This window comes from Pungitius pungitius, chromosome 6 (genome assembly GCF_949316345.1).
Source record: "Pungitius pungitius chromosome 6, fPunPun2.1, whole genome shotgun sequence".
Classification (NCBI taxonomy): Eukaryota; Metazoa; Chordata; class Actinopteri; order Perciformes; family Gasterosteidae; genus Pungitius; species Pungitius pungitius.
In genome coordinates, this window is record NC_084905.1 from 445,870 (window position 1) to 462,802 (window position 16,933).

Genomic DNA, 16,933 nt, shown 5'->3' on the forward strand with positions numbered 1-16,933 from the left:
GCTCTCTCGCCATAATCCCCGGGTGGAATGCATGCGCTGGATTAAAAACGAGCCGGTACAGATTTGACAGCGCACCTGTCCCTCTGGGCTCAGTGTGTCTAACCTAAATATGCTGTACATTGTAAAAAGAGACGCCTGACTTTTCGCCTCAGTTGAGACAATTAATCACGCTGGATGCTTTGGTAGATCCATAAACTACATGTGAAGATTGTGCAGCTGAGCACAAATCCCAAGGTATCTAAATATTTTCTCTTTTCCCCCTGAGGTCTATGAAACTGTGTATAAAATGATGCAGAGGAAGTAAATCTTTGCATTCAATATGATTGTGCTCCCGTACTTTAAATTCCATTTTCAACAACCCAAGAGGGAACAATAAGTAAACACTGGCTTTCAAGATCTTGCAACAGCACAGACACAATAATACTGTCATTAAAACCCTCGACTTGTTTACCCAGAATCCTTTTCAGGACAGCGCAGTAACCACAGAAGATCAGAGAGGAATGAGAGGATTGTCACACAGCTGCTTTCTACCAATCTATCCATCTATGCATCATCCCTCCATCCGCCTTTTAATAAATGACATCCCTCTATTATTCTTTCCCATTCTTTCGTGCCTCTTTTTTCCAGTTTACCCCACTTCCATCCATTTGTTCCTCTACTTTTGCTCTTTGGTACCATTACTGCCTCCTTGACTTTTTTCAATCCGCTCCCTCTTTCCCGTGTTACACTCGTCTTTTGTCACTCCTTCAAGCTCTGTCTCGCACTGTAGTCTCTCCGACATGTGTGACAGCAGGTCTTAAAGGAGGCTGCAATCGAGTCATCCTTATTTACACTACAAAGCCCGGGCTGCAGGTTCAGCAATGCAACATGGCAACACTCTGACAGCAGCGTCTGCTACCACGACAACACGTCAGTGCCTGGCAACGCAGCCTCGCCATGGAAACAAGCCGCAACATCTACATTTGCTGCAGAAATAAATAATATTAATGCCAGATATGACACCCGGCGCTTTTGCACACACGGCCGCTTCAAACAGGTGTTCAGCTTGAGTCCTTTTGCTCTGCAGAGCTGCAGGTCTGCGCTTTCTCGCACTTCATCAATCAATTCCTGTCACAGCTGTGGACTCACACCTGGTTACCTCAGAGTAATTCAGCTGCTTTTTAAGTGGGCAGGTTGGACTCCAATGGGGGGGAGGAAGGGGGGCTTGGTTGTCAGTCCGCCAGTGTGAATCCTTCTGTGGATGGGTGGGAAATTGGACGCCTCCAGCTCAAAGGGACAAAACAGGACTCGGGACTGAAGATACATCATGGAATTTAGTTCCGACATAAAACCGCTCACAAGGTCCGCAGATTAACGTTCTGTGACCATTTAGAGCTATTTGTCACCAACTAAAGTTGTCTGGAGCCAAAAACGTATAACTTTATATCACAGCGTTGTATAAAATGTTGTATTCGTGAAATTGAGAAAATATATTAAAAAAGAAAATACTTGAAGTTTGATTTTAGCCATTTTTGACACTGAGAAACTATGACTGCAGTGATGAAAATCTGCCCTTTTATGTGCTTTGTTAGTCTGCCGAGCTGATGGAGGCCGGACAGCCTTGGGGGGGGGGGGGGGGCCGTGGTGACGTAGACACACTCTGGTGTTTGATACACAATGTGTGTGTGTGTGTGTGTGTGTGTGTGTGTGTGTGTGTGTGTGTGTGTGTGTGTGTGTGTGTGTTTAAAGACGTTAAGACTGAGCAGTGGAGCTCTGTGACGTGTCTTACGTCCACAGGACGAGTCGCCCGTTGAGCACCTGTCGCTCCGACGTGAGACAACAACACAACCATGGAGGGCTTCAGCAGAACCTGGTTTTGGATCAGCTGCTGACAGAGGGGGTCGTACCAGGGGAAAAGGGCACGGAGCAAAGAAAACACAATCAGTGAATTGGACGTGTTCATTATTTGCCATTCTCATTTCATGAAACTGGTATCATTGCTCTGCAGTTTCTTTGGGTGGAACGACATTAATCCAGTGTGCCAATCAAACAGCAGGAAGCACAGAACCACATCAAAGCCTGCCAGCAGGCCCCTTTAGCAGGAGCACGTCGGCAAGGAAACCCCCCCCCCTTTAAGGAGAGCGGCCCGGGGGAAGATGTATTTCTCTCGTATGGAGGCAAGCAGACACAAAGTCAACCGAGAATGGCGTGTAACACTCATTATTTTTGGGTTCAGCCCTTTATATCTTGGCACACACACACAATAATCAATGCCTCAGTTTGAAAATATATATATATGTGTGTGCATGTCAATTCCCACAGAAATTCAATTAATCTGCCACAGAAAGGCAGACATAAGAAATGTGTCTTGTCTTCATCGTCTCATCCAACTAGAATCTTATCATCATGACCATCATCCACCTGCCTCTTCCTCTCCCGTCATCATCAGTCACAGGATTCATCTACGGATCTAGGAACAGAATTTAAGGACATAACTAAGGAATTTGTTCCAACCACAGAAACGTAGAAAATAAATTGAACCTACATTCTTGTACCTTCTTCAGTCAAATCAAAATATCACACACAGATGGCAGTGGGAGACATCGGTCGCTCCCAGTGACCCGGCTTCCTCTGCTGGTGAAATCATCCTAATTAAACGCACCGAACATTTATTTGGATGTTTTATTTGCAGATTTTTTCCCTGTGTATTAATAGCAAGTGTCCATCTTATTCTACCTTTTCAACAGCAATGAAGGAAGTCTGACTTCTCTACAACAGCCGAGCAGAAATGTACGAATGTCGTTTCTATGAAGTTAAATTCTGGTTCAGATGAGCTTTATTTACTGCGCAGCGGAGACATCATTTTAACTAAGCACAAAAACTGACATCAGTACATCTATTTAATTTCTGCTACTAATTTGTACATTTTTGTGCTCCAATGACAAAACACAACCACGTATTTATAGAAAGAGAACTCAGTGACTCAGTACTGTGCACACGCATTGATAAATTAAAGTGCATTCTGATCTCACTCAGATTCTCCCAGGTCTAAAAAGACCTTCATTCCACCGTCAACATGCCGGGAGGCCTTCAGAAACATCTGGAGCCGGACAATAAACGACGAATCAGACTGGAAAAGAGATCCTCACTTAGTCATTCGTAGTGTCTTTCATTCATCTACATACAGCCAATATATTTCTTCAGGTTGTAATATTCTCGGATGTATAAACCTTTGAGAAACGTTGCAGACAGAACTGTGCCTACAAATCTCCTGCATGCATCAAGGTTAAAAGACGTCATCTTCAACAAATCTGCTCCCACCATCGGGATCACTTCTTCATTACGGCAATCAGCCCGAGCCTCTCGGCCGCGTTCCTCATCAACGTCTTCATCTGCTCCTCCTCCCCAGAGGAGGTTCCCTAGGGGGGGGGGGGGGGTCTGCGGCGCATCGTGTGTCCGCAGCAGTGGATGCGAAGTGACAGAAACTGCATTTATTTATAGGCCATATCGGAGTCGAGCGACGTGCTGCTCATGGCTGAAGCTATTTTTAGAGCCTTTTACGGATGCCTCTGAGTAGTGTGGAGGAGACGGCTCTCAGGGGAAGGACTGACGAGGCTCCCCCATCTCTCCCAAACCCCCCCATCCAATGCACGTCCACTTACGCCCGACGTCTGCTCTGTGCTCATCACTCCGACCTCTCGCACCGACTCGCGCCTTCTCAATTTCCATCCTGTTTGCTCTCTTGCTCCCTTTTTCAAATCTCCCCAGCTGGTCCTCTCATCCCTACCACCTCTCTACCTGTCTTTTTGCCTCTTTTTCATCATTTCTCTGATCTTTCTTTCTATTTACTGTACCCCCACATCTCTGCTTCCCACTTTCTTTCACTCTCAGCTACACCCTGATCAAATAGAGAAAGAGCAGAACCACCGGGCTCTCTTCTCCTCAACAGATGGTGCTCCTTTAGAAGAAGCGTAAGGCGAGAATCTTTTGTTTTTTTTAAATGGTCAAGTGATTCCTATGAATGAAGACAAAATACAGACTATCAAACCAACAATATTATAAATGTTACAACCTGTGAACTGGGTGTACTATTCCACTCCTGATCCTCACAAAATAGCCTCCTCCATCTGTCTGTTTTCTCTGCTTGACACGTCTTGCCACCATGGATTCAGATCATTCATATCAGTCTGCTGTTAGCGTTTGTCCCCATCCGAGTGGAAATGTGTGGAGTACGTCCTTGAAGTGGCAGTAGAGAAGGAGTTTGGCATGTATGCCTGTGGAAGTGTGCATAGGAGAAGAAAAAAGCAATCACACCCAGACACGACAGCAAACACTACAGCAGACAGTCTGGAGGCGACAATCCCAAATGTTAAACAACATTAACATCAGGCGGCGAACGATCACATGAATGCATTATTTTGGGGAGCGAACGGCCGATCCTTGAGCCAAGTGACGTAAGAGGATGCAGAAGCTGAGGTTAGCATGTGAGCCTTCTAGCTATATGACAACACACACACACACACACACACACCTCCTTTCAATGTGACAGGATGCTGTGATGCGGAGTGGCGTCTGCTTGTCAAGCTGACGGACTCGCCCTGACAGCATGGTCAGAGCGATGCAGACAGGGGAGGAAAACACGGACTTTGTAACGCTCCGAACCACAACAACAAGCAGCCTGCCAGGGCCGAGCAGCGCTGCCTGCTTTTCAGCCGCCTGACGCTGCGTCACTTTGATGCTCGGCCACCGCGGGGCTGCAGGGTGCCACCAAACACACCAAACATCTCTGTGATCGTGTGAGTTCAGATTCCACACGCTTGAGTGCCGCGATGACCTTATTGTTGGACCCCCCCCCTCCCTCTGATGAGCATGCACCTGCCACGCTCTGCTCCATCTATGAGTGCAGGTTGTGAGTAATTAAGCACAGGATGCGTGTACGTATCAGCGCCCGGAGCAGGATGCGGCAAAAAAATAAACGGCCATTAACGTGTTTAAATAATCAAGCGGCCGATAGCTGATTATTTCAAATTCTTTGGATTGAAATTTCAATAATCTTCATTGTACTGTGGTAGCACTTAATTATGTGCATGACACAGAATACTTTCATCCTCAAAGCTGTGAGGCGGCGATAATTGAAACGTGGTGATGAATCGAGACGTCAGAGTCATGACTTTAAGTAGACGACTGTCATACAGATAATTGCCAGTTTGAGATTATTAAATTGTCTTATTCTGTGGTGTCGTTGTTTGGAACTGAAAATAGACTTATATGCATGTAGTGAATTTCAATGGCTGCTAAATGTAACAAATAAAAGTGGTACAAAACAATAGAAGAAGACTTGTTAATATGAACAAGAGAATCACTGTTTGTTGCTTCAAGTCAAGTTGCTCTATTTCTACATCTCCTACTCTGAGGCAACTTTAAGTGTATCCTCTATTTTGCTATTCTATTTCTTAAATGACTCACTTTATTCTTATAACACCAAAAACCTTGTGCTCATTATTTCCTAGCATTTACACACCGTATGTCTAATTTACTTAATTTTTGTTGCCATATTTGTAACCTCGGATTTCAATTCAGTTGTGGTGCAATTGTGGTCCCACATCATCGCAATTTGGCCATTCTGTGATAACTCCCAAATGTCCAATTACAAAAGGATATGGTTGATACTAGCAAAAGGGGCGCATACTGTGACAAGGCTGATGTGTGTGGACCTGCAGTGTTGAACCTCAGCCAGTCCCCATCACCTCAGTTGTCACCGTGTCGGTCCGCTTTCACTGCTCTTATTACAGCGAGCAGATAGAAAAGAGCAGAAGGAAGGAGAAGGAAAGTGGGCTGTCTGAAAGCTAGTGAAAGTGTAATGGATGTGACCAAAACCTAAAGAGGAGGGAGAAGCAAGGGGAGCATTAGAGAGAGCAAAGAGTGATGGGGGGGGGGGGGGGGGCTCACGACCGTGCAGCTGTGGGAGCGTATCAAACAATCACTTCTGTGTCAGCAGCCCAACACGCCGCAGAGGGCTTGGAGCACAGTGGAGGAGCTACGACCGACACAAGAACAACCACCACTGACGTCAGGAGCCAGCTTGGCTTCCTCGTGATTTCATACCCAAATATGTCTGTTCCAAAAAAATAGCCCGTTGATTCCACTCGACCATCTTTGCTCACACAAAATGTGTCACATGACTGGAAAGCCCTTCGACAAACATCAAATCGCAGAGCGCCAATCCACATGCCGCATGAAAGGAGCGACATGTGTATCGTGCAGAGTGGAGCATCGCAGCAGTTTCCGTCTCCAGAGAAGCTGATTCACGAGCTGCGTGGTACGTGGATGCCCGGGACAGCATCCCCTCAGTGACAACGCGCCCTGATGTAACACAATGTAAACACACACACACAACAGGCACGACGTTTTCATGTGAGGCTTGTGTGTGAATTGTTCTCACATAAAGATAAAAGAAGCATCTTCTTTGTGTATCCAAGTGAATGACGTGTTATCTTTGTGTATCTGCGAGTGTGTTGTGCATGTGTGGCGTGTGCTGGAGGGGGTAGGGCGTCAAGGCAACGCAAGCCTCGAGACAAGAGGGTGGTTGCCGTGGAAACCTCAGGCTGAGAGCTCGGCAGCCGGACGATTGACTAAAACGAAGGAGCAGTAGACGGAGAGAAGGAGTGTGATGTAAAAACAGGTCCCAAGGGCAGGGCCAACCAAAAGAGGAGAAGAATTAAAGGGAGCAGCAGGAGGAGGAGGGGGGGGGGGGGGGGGATGATGTCTACGAGAGAGAGAGAGAGAGAGAGAGAAGAAGCCAAAGCCGGCTGATATGGACTCACAGGGAACGGTGCGGAGGTAGAGGTTGTCTCTGATGATCTGCTGGTGGTCGTGGTCCACCGAGCCCTTGGAGAAACGCAGGTTGAGGTAGTGCCGCAAATCCTTGTCAACGACCCCACCTGAACCCAAACACAGAAAGAGGAGGATATTATCGCGTATTATCCAGGTATCGTATTGATCTTTGCTATTGACGGTTGGCTCGAGATCAATCGGGATGCAATTAACTCTGTATTGGGGATAACTGGAAGCCCCCCCCCCCCAGTCAGAACACTTGTTCTGCACAACTACACTTGCTCAAACCCACTGAATAAATATTTCTATCTTCAGTCAAAATATTTTCTCCGTGCCCACATTGTGGAGCTTCACCGAGGCGCTGGTACGAGCTGACACACAACGCACAACTGTCACACGTGGAAGAAGAACACATTGAAGCAAAGGAGGAAAACGGCATGTTGGGGGTGTTAAAACAGAAAAACAAGCGCTTGTGATTCAAAAGGAGGAAAAATGGCTCAATAAGATTGAAAGATTGCACTGATTTTCGCACCCAAGCAAAAAACAGGCCGTACAAAAGCACACACACACACACACACACACAGATGATGTTAATTGTGTAAATCAGTGATCCCCTTAGGCCAAATATGTGGTGTCAGCATGTTGGGTGACAAAGGCCTACAGAGGACAGAAGCTCACACCCCCTCATCTCTGCCTGTGCTCATTATTGGTCTCCCTGTATCCCAGAAGAATAAGTGACAGACAGCAGTGACGAAGAGGCCAAAATGTCTGTGCTGCACACACACTGCGTGACAACGTCCCCCAACTGTTTCCCCTCCCTTCATCCCAGAGGAAGGAGCCCAGGAGGACGAGAGGACGAGAACTTATTGTCCACACAGCATTCGGTCTGCGTGACCATCACATGGGGCAGGGGGGGGGGGTGAGGTTACATTTACACATTAAAAACATGGCACTCGTGCATATTCTAGCAACTTCCTGCCAAATTGAATTTACCCCGTTTGGCCTACCGGTAGAAATGATGCAGCGCCTACCGCCATGGGGAACATGCAGCGTACCGTCGGAGGAGGGATGCTTTACACGGCACAGACATCAGCGCGTATGCTGCTGACACAAGTGATTCTGCAGGAATGAATGCTATTGGAAAAACATCTTATGTAAACTGACACCATTTTAGCGAGGCTCCAAAGCAAAATGAATCGCTTCACAAACAGCAAAGGCAGACGAAGGGAAACGGGGAAGGAAAGGAGACGAGAGGGGAGACAGCCAGAAAACAAAGGGAATCTCAATTAACATAAAAACTGTCACCGTCCTTAAAATGGTGAAAAATGGGAAAAATCCCCCAAATCCCATCACACAGCTATGCATTCAGGCACAGGCCGTATCTTTGCCATGCACAGACACACACACATGCACACAGACATATGTGCAGAGGAAGATGGACAGACAGACAGACAGACAGACAGGGGGAAGAAAAAAAGGCCGTGCAGACCAGGCACCTCGTCAGCAGCGTCCCCAGATGTGGACAAAGGCCGTCTTTTCTCCACAGGTCTCCATCCACAGACAGCCTGTCCTCCCAGGCGTCCTCTAGCCTTTCCAGCAACCACCGAACATCTTCTGCCCGAGACCCCACTTTCTCCTCCTCCCTGCCTCTTATTCTCCACTGCAGTTGCAGCGCACACACTCGGCACCTGGCTGTGGCCAATGTTAATCCCGGGGAAGACGGGGGGGACGAGGGGGACGGGAGACACGGAGAGACGCAGAGAGACGACGACCGTCGGGAGAAAAGAGAGGAGAAGGAGACGTGCCAGTGGGAAGCCGGGCTCCGAAACGACCTGCCAGCGGATTGGACAGAGCCAGGCCGCGGTCCTGCAGCGCCCCCTGTTGGCTGCCGGGGTCACTGCGCTGGAGTGTTTGTGCATTCTTATCGTGGATGTTCGTGTGTGTGTGAGACAGAGAGATTGGGAACTAGTGTGAGAAAAAAAAACGTTTCCGTGTATGAAAACATGTGTACACGTGCGTTTCTGAGTGTGCGTTTGTGTGAGCGCTCCCAGGTGCTCCCTGACATCCCTCAAATAAGCAGCTTCTCGCCCACCAGATGCTCTCCCTGTTTGACCTTGTGTAAACACATCTGGATAGAAAGAAATAGTGTGTCCCACCGAGGCAGCCCACGGAGGGGACGTCAGGGAAGATGCCTTGAGGTTTGGTCTACATACCAGGAATAAACAAGGCCAACACGCGCTCCTGTTAGGAGCACTCGGCCGTGTGGAGGAGGATCAGTGAATTTAGAGAGGGTTAAAAGGTAGAAAACGTAACAACGTTTGAGCTAATAAACACCAAAGTCAGCTCGTTTTGTGGTTCGCTGCTTCAACAATGTCCCAAAATGTGGCGCAAGTCAAAGATTAAATGCTCGAGTTCATCAATGCAGACGGCGATCGGTGAAGCTTCTGCTCTGTGAGGCAGTGCATGAGTCCATGCTGCTCACGTTATCTGACCGTCAGTTGATCGGAAAAAAGATTTCTGCACGGCACATTCAAGCTGTCAGCACCACAATCCTGCCTGCAGCAGCTGCTCAACATGAACTGCTTTTAGTGATCACTGTTCCCTCCACTACAGCAGCCTCCGCCTTATCAATCAACGCAGGAGGCAATGGACAGTGGGTCTCTACGGGCTTGCCTGTGGAATTTATTTGTTTAATATCTCAGAGTAGGTGTCTGCTCTGTTTCTGCTGGGTGAGTTAACTGCGTTAGAAACCACTGGGGGAATAAATGGGTGTGACTGCATGCCGTTTAACATCAGGTAACATCGCGTGTTCAACCATGTAGAGCTTTCCAATTTTCCAAAGAAATCGGTTTTATATAGAGTGATGTAAGGGTGTTTTTTGGCATATATACATATATAATGCAATCTACTGTTTGTTCGCCTTAGACTCAAACAATACGCACATTTATATTCATCACCGATCTTGACTTATCTAATGAAACACTATACGCAAAACAGGTTCTGTTTCAAGATGAATCTTTTCATTATCATCTATGAATGGGATTCCAGCATATGGGGAAAAAACACAAATGCACATATTATAATGTAAACATACAAAAATCCCTTTAAAGTTTTGGGCCATTGTCTGCTGTCAATGGCTGAGAAGCAGACAGGAAATGTGGGAAGAGAGATGAGGAGGAATGACATGAAACAGGTCAATGTGTTTCTTAACCTGGTGTTCAGCAGAAAGGAAAGGGGCACTTTATTTATCTTATGAAACTCACAAAAACATGTACAATACATGCAATGCATATGACAGAAATGATTAATATTTTGGTAGTAGTGAGACGAATAATGATTTTAAAATGACTGTAGTGGATGTAGTAGAACAACTATGATCACAACAGTAGAACTGGTGTCAGCTGTGACTACTGAAGCAGCATCTTCAAATGAAGATGACCTGCAGACCATTTTAAACTTAACAGATATCATCCACAACCACATCCACAGCCCCTCTGCTGCAGCTACTCATTCTGCACTTATTCATCTGCTTTTACTGCCGACGATGCTGGCCTACCTGTATACGTGGCTAGAAATGAGCAAACAATAAATATAATCTGCTGAAAAGGGTCAACGTTGGATGTTTGGTCCACCATAGTCACTGTGACGTCACAGGCCGTCGCCATCTTGGCCTTTTGCAACCACAGGTGACACAAGATCTTAATGCAATGAAACAAAGAAAAACTGCAGAAAAGCCGGTTCTCAGTCAAAGAATGGACGTGGACTTTGAGCCCTAATATAATATATAATTGAAATAGCTTAGTTACATGAAAATGCCCCAGAACTGGAAGTTGCTGCCTGGTAGAAACCAAAAGGAGCTATTTTATGTGATTTGGGAAGGCACGACGAGGTGTGACATGCCCACTCTCCCAAGAGGCTGGGAGGGAAGGGGGGGCACGGCCACGCCACATTGATTCTCTGACTTCCTCTCCTCACAAAGTTTAACTGCTCAACTCGTCAGTGCAAACAACCCTGAAGTCACGCCTCATGGAAACACGCTGGCCTGCTGGGTCCTTCTGTCCGTGCACACAAACAGCGACATCTCAATAAGGGCCAATGAAACCTCAGGATCAGAAGACTCCACAAAAAGACCACGTGACACATAAACACGGCCTAAAGCCCGGTGACGCGTACCGCAAACCAACAGCTGGTGTGACCCAAGCGCCAAAGACATAGCACGCTACTACTTATAAATAATAAATTGTCTGTCTTGTCAGTTAAAGGCCAAGATTTGAACTGATGGACGGGGGCACATGTGGAGAGCGGTTGTCATGGAGACGAGACCGGCTTTGTGATCGATAGCTCGCCAGCACTCCCACGGTAGGTCACTGCTGCAGGGAGCGCCAACACGGGAAGACAGTCGCACAAGTAGAGAGCGACTTAACATCGGAGCGCTTCACGCCTCTCTGTACCAACACATGAACTGACACAATCATCATGCACTATTATTATACACCTTTAACTCCATTCTTACCGATTTTCTGGCACATGACGATATATGAGATAAACCACTCCAACAGCCTTTTTTTACTAAAAAAAAAACAATTGGCAAGTGAAAATACATGAACGTAACTGGAGCCATCACCAGTGTTTCCGACTTTTGAGTCAAATGGAGAAAAAGATGTATTCATATGAGAACTTTAATTAAACATAAGTGGCGTGATGCACTAGCCTAGCCAGACCATCAACATTTAACTTTACTTTATACACTTAATTCAAGCAAAACAGCAGGTGAGTTGGCCCGAGTTGACCTGATGTCAAAGTGACTCCAGGGCGCTCTGCCTGTGTTCCATCAGACCGATGTACTGTTATGTGAAGCGGTGTCTTAGCATTTAAGGTAACGTTGGTTATCAGAATGGTAACATGACATGAACATTACATTAGTAGCTTAATCACACCTTGTTGGCATCTCTGATTTGAGCAAAGCGTGGGTTACATTATCCATTAACTACATGTCATTTCTGTTACTGACTGTTCAATTTTGTAAACTTTCAAAATGAGGCTTTAGGAACCCAAACGCCTCACATTTATATGAAACCATGCAGGTCATTTAGGATTATAATTACTAGTGAATCACTGCTGTACAGTTTATATTACTGCTTTTAAGTTTAATTAACAGGTTCCTGCACAAGTTATTTTGTGTCATTGGATTTTATTTTAGTATACTACATTCCTCATGTATATTGATTAAGTTGAGCCAAAATACAGATCCCAGCGGATTATAAAAGGATCTGTTGTACCTCAACTTGGTGTCGTTTAACCGGTTTGTTCATGTGCTGTCCTGCTCCAAATATCATGTCACATTTCCCTCCACCCTCCTGTCTCACCTCAGTGGTCCTGTTTATGCTGAATTCATCCAAAGTTTCTACCTGCAGGGATTTAGGGCGGCCATACAGTTGCTGATTGAGTATCTGTTACCTGTAGTTCTAATGGCGTTATTACAGCAGACAGCAGGGCCTATCATTAATAGTAAATGTCAGAGTGTCTCTCCTAAAGGTCTTAATATTGATCCCCCCCCCCCTCCACCCTGAGACAAGTATTAATGATGATGTTCCTGAATGCCTTTCTCCACAGCACCGTGATCAAGGCCAGACACACATTTACATCCTCTGAGTCACTAGAGAGGAAGCCCACGTTATGAGTGTGACTTTAAAATAAAAAAAGGCGTCCGAATGGCCTAATATTACGCGTACTGTCCTCCCACGGCGGGCCAATTTATTCCTCATCTCCCCTCAGCTCGCGAGCCTCTGCTGATGAGACGTGAGGATGTGCGTGTGTTTGAATCTGCGTCGGCTCCTGCTTTAAATGCAGCTGCATGGAGGTGTTTGTCTCCCCTGATTGCGCTCCTCACATAACAAGCAGGATGCATCTCAATAAGAATGAAACCAACAATCTTACCGAGAGCTTCGGATATTGAGGCGAGAGGATGGAGAAGTCAAGGAATAAAAAACACTTTATCTTCTGTTTTATGACAGTGAATAACAACAATAATTTGTATAAAATATCAAGAGATGTGAATGGGTCTAGTAAGGAGAAGCTTATTGGTTTGGGGGGGTGCAGTTGTCAATAACACTAATTGTGGCAGAGAGAAGGCTGTGAGGATCATAATGATTCTCCTCTCTGAGGCTCCAGTGCAATGATCTGTGTCACTACAGGTAACTTTTATTCTGCTTAATCCAAACTCACATTAATGTAATTATACAACGGTAACGTCCCCGTTTTCTCCTTTCTTTTCTACATCATATGTTGGGAGCATAAAGACATGAAAAGAAGTGGCCATCAGGAGCAAAATCAATGCTTTAAATATCCATACTGGTTGAAGCACATAAACACATTACATGAACAGTCATCCAAAAGAAATGCATAGCTGGATCAGAAAATGATATAAAAGTGGTGAAACATCTGTGAATCACACATTTAGTGTGGTTTTGGAATGTGTCTCTGCTACAGAGATACACCATGGACTTTTCTTATTGTACATTTTTGAAACCAAGAAATGGTCCTTCATCCGTCCTAAATCATCTGCATCGAAACCCCTGTGTGCCGCTAAAATGTTTAGGTTTTAAGGGATCGACAGATAAATACAACACGTGTTCATGGAGTTTTTCATGGAGTTTCAGCTGGATGTGGAGATGTTTTATTACAACAATTAATGTAGACAGTGGTGACTCAGAAGAGATGCTTTGGTTCTTCTGTGACACATCAGCAACAGCTTTAATAAAGAGCTAGTGAGCAGATCAGCACTACGGAGAAACCTAATGAAATACTAGAATATAGTGTCAGTGCAGTGAGGGAAGCTGACTGTTGGAGGGTTTCTGCCCTCTACTGGAACGAAGAAATGAAGCACAGCAGCTTTTCTTCCAATAAAAGCTTCCTGCTTCCATGATTATGTCAGCAGTGCAATTCATGCTATTTTTCTATATCAGTCCAGAAATTGAATCCTAATTTTTATATATTTTCCTCAAAAAACATAAACACAATGGTTGGAATATGGATTGAAAATAAGCAAACAGATTAAAGGATTTTGAAACAGTGTGAGGTGTGAATGTATAAAAAGGGCTTTAACTAATGTCTTTCATGTTTTGTACATTCGGGGGAATACACATACAGCACAACACTGTGTGCATGATTTTGCTCTAATCCATAATATTCTGCTCAGAACTGATGAGGAATGGTGAGCCTCTTAAGAAAGCCTCGTAGCTTTTATAATCCTCCTCATTCACAATCTCAAGGTATCAGATTAGTGCCTCCTGTGCCGTCACATCTGACCGAATAAGATATGATTCTGTAGAACCCTGGACTGGGGGAACTATTGTTTCAGCACATACCATAAACACAACATGTCTTCTCCGGTGAAATTGTGTGTGTGTGTGTGTGTGTGTGTGCAGGCAGACACACACACACACAAGGTCACACGTGAACACACACTGAATTACTTTCATCTCTGGAGGTGAGACATGGCTGTGTCTCTCTTTTTAAACACCACATTCATTTTATTTTAATTGATTCTTTTATTTAACTAGTTTGCCGCATGTCTAGATGTATCAGTCTAAATATGGTGGGTTTATGAAATATGCAGAATTGTTTTAGATGAAACTACTCAATGGTATCCACACCAGTAAAGTGCCTCCCATCCATTGATGCCTCAGCAATAGAAGTAAAGTAACATCAAATGGCAATGAGCCATTTTGCTGTTGGGTCTGTAAATACATACTGCAGCGTTGTTATTTATTACAACAACACGATCCTTTACATACAAGTCACCTGACTATTCGCTACCTTAAAATATCCACCGAGCCGCAGCCGCTACATCAAACCTTGTGTTGATGCAGACGTGACCCTTTGTATGCTTTTGCTTGCCGTGCTGCTGCTTTGATTCACAACATTTCACCCAAAATCTTACTTAGGCTTGAGGTGGATGATTTGCAGGACCTAAAGATGTGTGAAAGTGACATAGGTCACTTTACAATAAGGATGCTTTATCAAGAGGAATTATGAATACAAATATAAGAGAATGGTTTGTAGAGACGCATGCGTTGTAAAATGTGAAATGTTCATTTCAGTTGGTTCAGCACTGATGACTTGATTAAATGTGAATTTTTAGACAGAGTATATAAATATACTCTACAGTGCCAAAAGTTATTCATCAATTAAGAACTATTCAATTTCATTTGGATTTGACTTCTATTTGATAACTTTAACGACAGCTACTTCTGATCCAGTCGTTTCATGTTATGCTGAGATGACACACAGAGACGCTTCAAAAAAAAGATAATTTCCTGTTGTTCCCACAATAAAAACCATGTGCACACACAAACAGACACAGACAGAAAACCATCATTAATATTCATAGGAATATGGTGTTTAATCTCAGCCGGATGAACTGCTTTTCATGGCAGCGCACTGTGAAATACTCACTGAATCATCCAGTCACATCACCATGGTGATCCATCAGAACACGGTCTGTTCCAGAGAAACCCTTAAACCCGAAACTTCTCCCGTCCACCAAAACGATCACTACGTTGTTTAGGCCTAATATCTCCAGCTGATCCATAAGAGCGCAGGACATCACCACTAATCACAGGAAACCACCACTAAGAGAAGAATTCAAATCCTCCCTTCGGTCATGTCTTATTCACACACACCTGCCTTTGCCCTGCACATGCAGCAGCACAGTGCCAGATTGTCCGTGGTGAGGAGAATTATTTTATAATTCATATAACTGGACCGTTGGATATTTGGTCATTGGCCGGCTCAGCTTGAGTTTGATCCTCTGAGCAATGCTGCAGCAGCTTCCAGCCTCAATCACTATCATCCTCGGCTCCTGACAGAACTCATCTCTTGGTGAGTTATTAATACCAACAGAGCAGACAGGATGTTATGCACTGATTCTTCAAGCTTCTCATCAACAAAGCCACACAAGGAGAAGATGGTCGCCTTCGCTCCCTCTGCTCCATCTGTCCCTCCGTACTGTGGCCACAAGAACGACGGGCACCACACGGACCGCCGAGTCAGGAACCATGACGGCTTCCAACAATCATCAAAGGTGCATTAAAATGCTAATTGTACACCAGTTATTTAATGCACAATAAATCACAGATTTACAAGTACAGTTTATTACAACTTAAGCTTAGTATAGTAGGCCTTAGAGTAGCAGTATCGGGGTACAGTAATATAAATAGACAGGAAGTTATAGTATAAACTATTTCATATTATTCATCAGTTTAATAATTAAATAGAGAGCTCCTTAGCCTATGGCGGCCTATACGGGCTGCTGCCCAGTGTGAGGCCGACCGAGCTCCGATCTGGGTCCCAAACGGCGTGTTAACATTTTGAACTCAGAAAGCACCGCATATTGTTTTCATAAACCCGAATGCATGAAAAGGTCCGCGGCTCTTTGTCCTCCACACTCCTCTCGGAGAGGCAGAGAAACACAACTTGGGAAGAGGAAAACGATTCGGCATCATCAGTAAGCAGTGGCATGTCTCTGGGCTTTAAGTCTGCATTTCTATTCAATGGATGTTGTGGTTTCATCTAATGTAACCTGCATGAAAAAATACAAGGTTAAAAATAACTGACATCAATCATATTCATATCACTGTATTTGCACCGTAGCTATTTATGACTATCAATTGATTAAAGGCAACCAAAAGTGGGCTCTGTTATTTATAGGTGCAATACTTCTTTAATTGTGGGAAATATTGTTTTTTCCTTTTATCTGAAAACAGAGAATAACCAGGAAAGAAATAGTGCTAAGCAGCACATATATGAAATAAAGGAATAAATACTGAAGTCTGTTATTTAGCTTGATAAGAAAAGACGAGGCTTCACCCTAATATTTTACATTGTGCATTGGTCATTATCACATGACGTCTTCACATTAGAAGAAACAAAATCATCTATTTACTTTTTCAATAAGTAATCTGCTGATCCGTGAATAATCCGTTTCACACCTTTGCCATACTCTTCTTTGGAAACTCCATCTCACTTTCTCACTTACACACGCACACACACACAAACAAAAACACACAATCACACCGCTCTGCGTACTGTTCTAACACCTCTCAGCGCTTATGATCTC

At 44.7% G+C, this 16,933-nt stretch overlaps 1 protein-coding gene across 9 annotated transcripts in view; it reads right to left on the bottom strand.

The window, feature by feature from the left end:
• LOC119195540 (membrane-associated guanylate kinase, WW and PDZ domain-containing protein 2-like) overlaps positions 1 to 16,933 on the bottom strand; it is a 54,057-nt gene that overhangs the window by 34,138 nt on the left and 2,986 nt on the right. For 5 of the 9 annotated variants that reach the window (XM_037450524.2, XM_037450525.2, XM_037450523.2 and 2 more), the window contains exons 1-2: positions 8,303 to 8,747; positions 6,804 to 6,920 (exon numbers count right to left, since the gene is read on the bottom strand). In XM_037450524.2, coding sequence (XP_037306421.2) covers positions 6,804 to 6,920; positions 8,303 to 8,732 — 547 coding nt within the window. In that variant the 5' untranslated portion in view covers positions 8,733 to 8,747. Of the gene's footprint in view, positions 1 to 6,803; positions 6,921 to 8,302; positions 8,748 to 16,933 lie in introns of those variants that run through there. The other 4 variants (XM_037450531.2, XM_037450526.2, XM_037450530.2 and 1 more) reach the window with 2 other exon arrangements.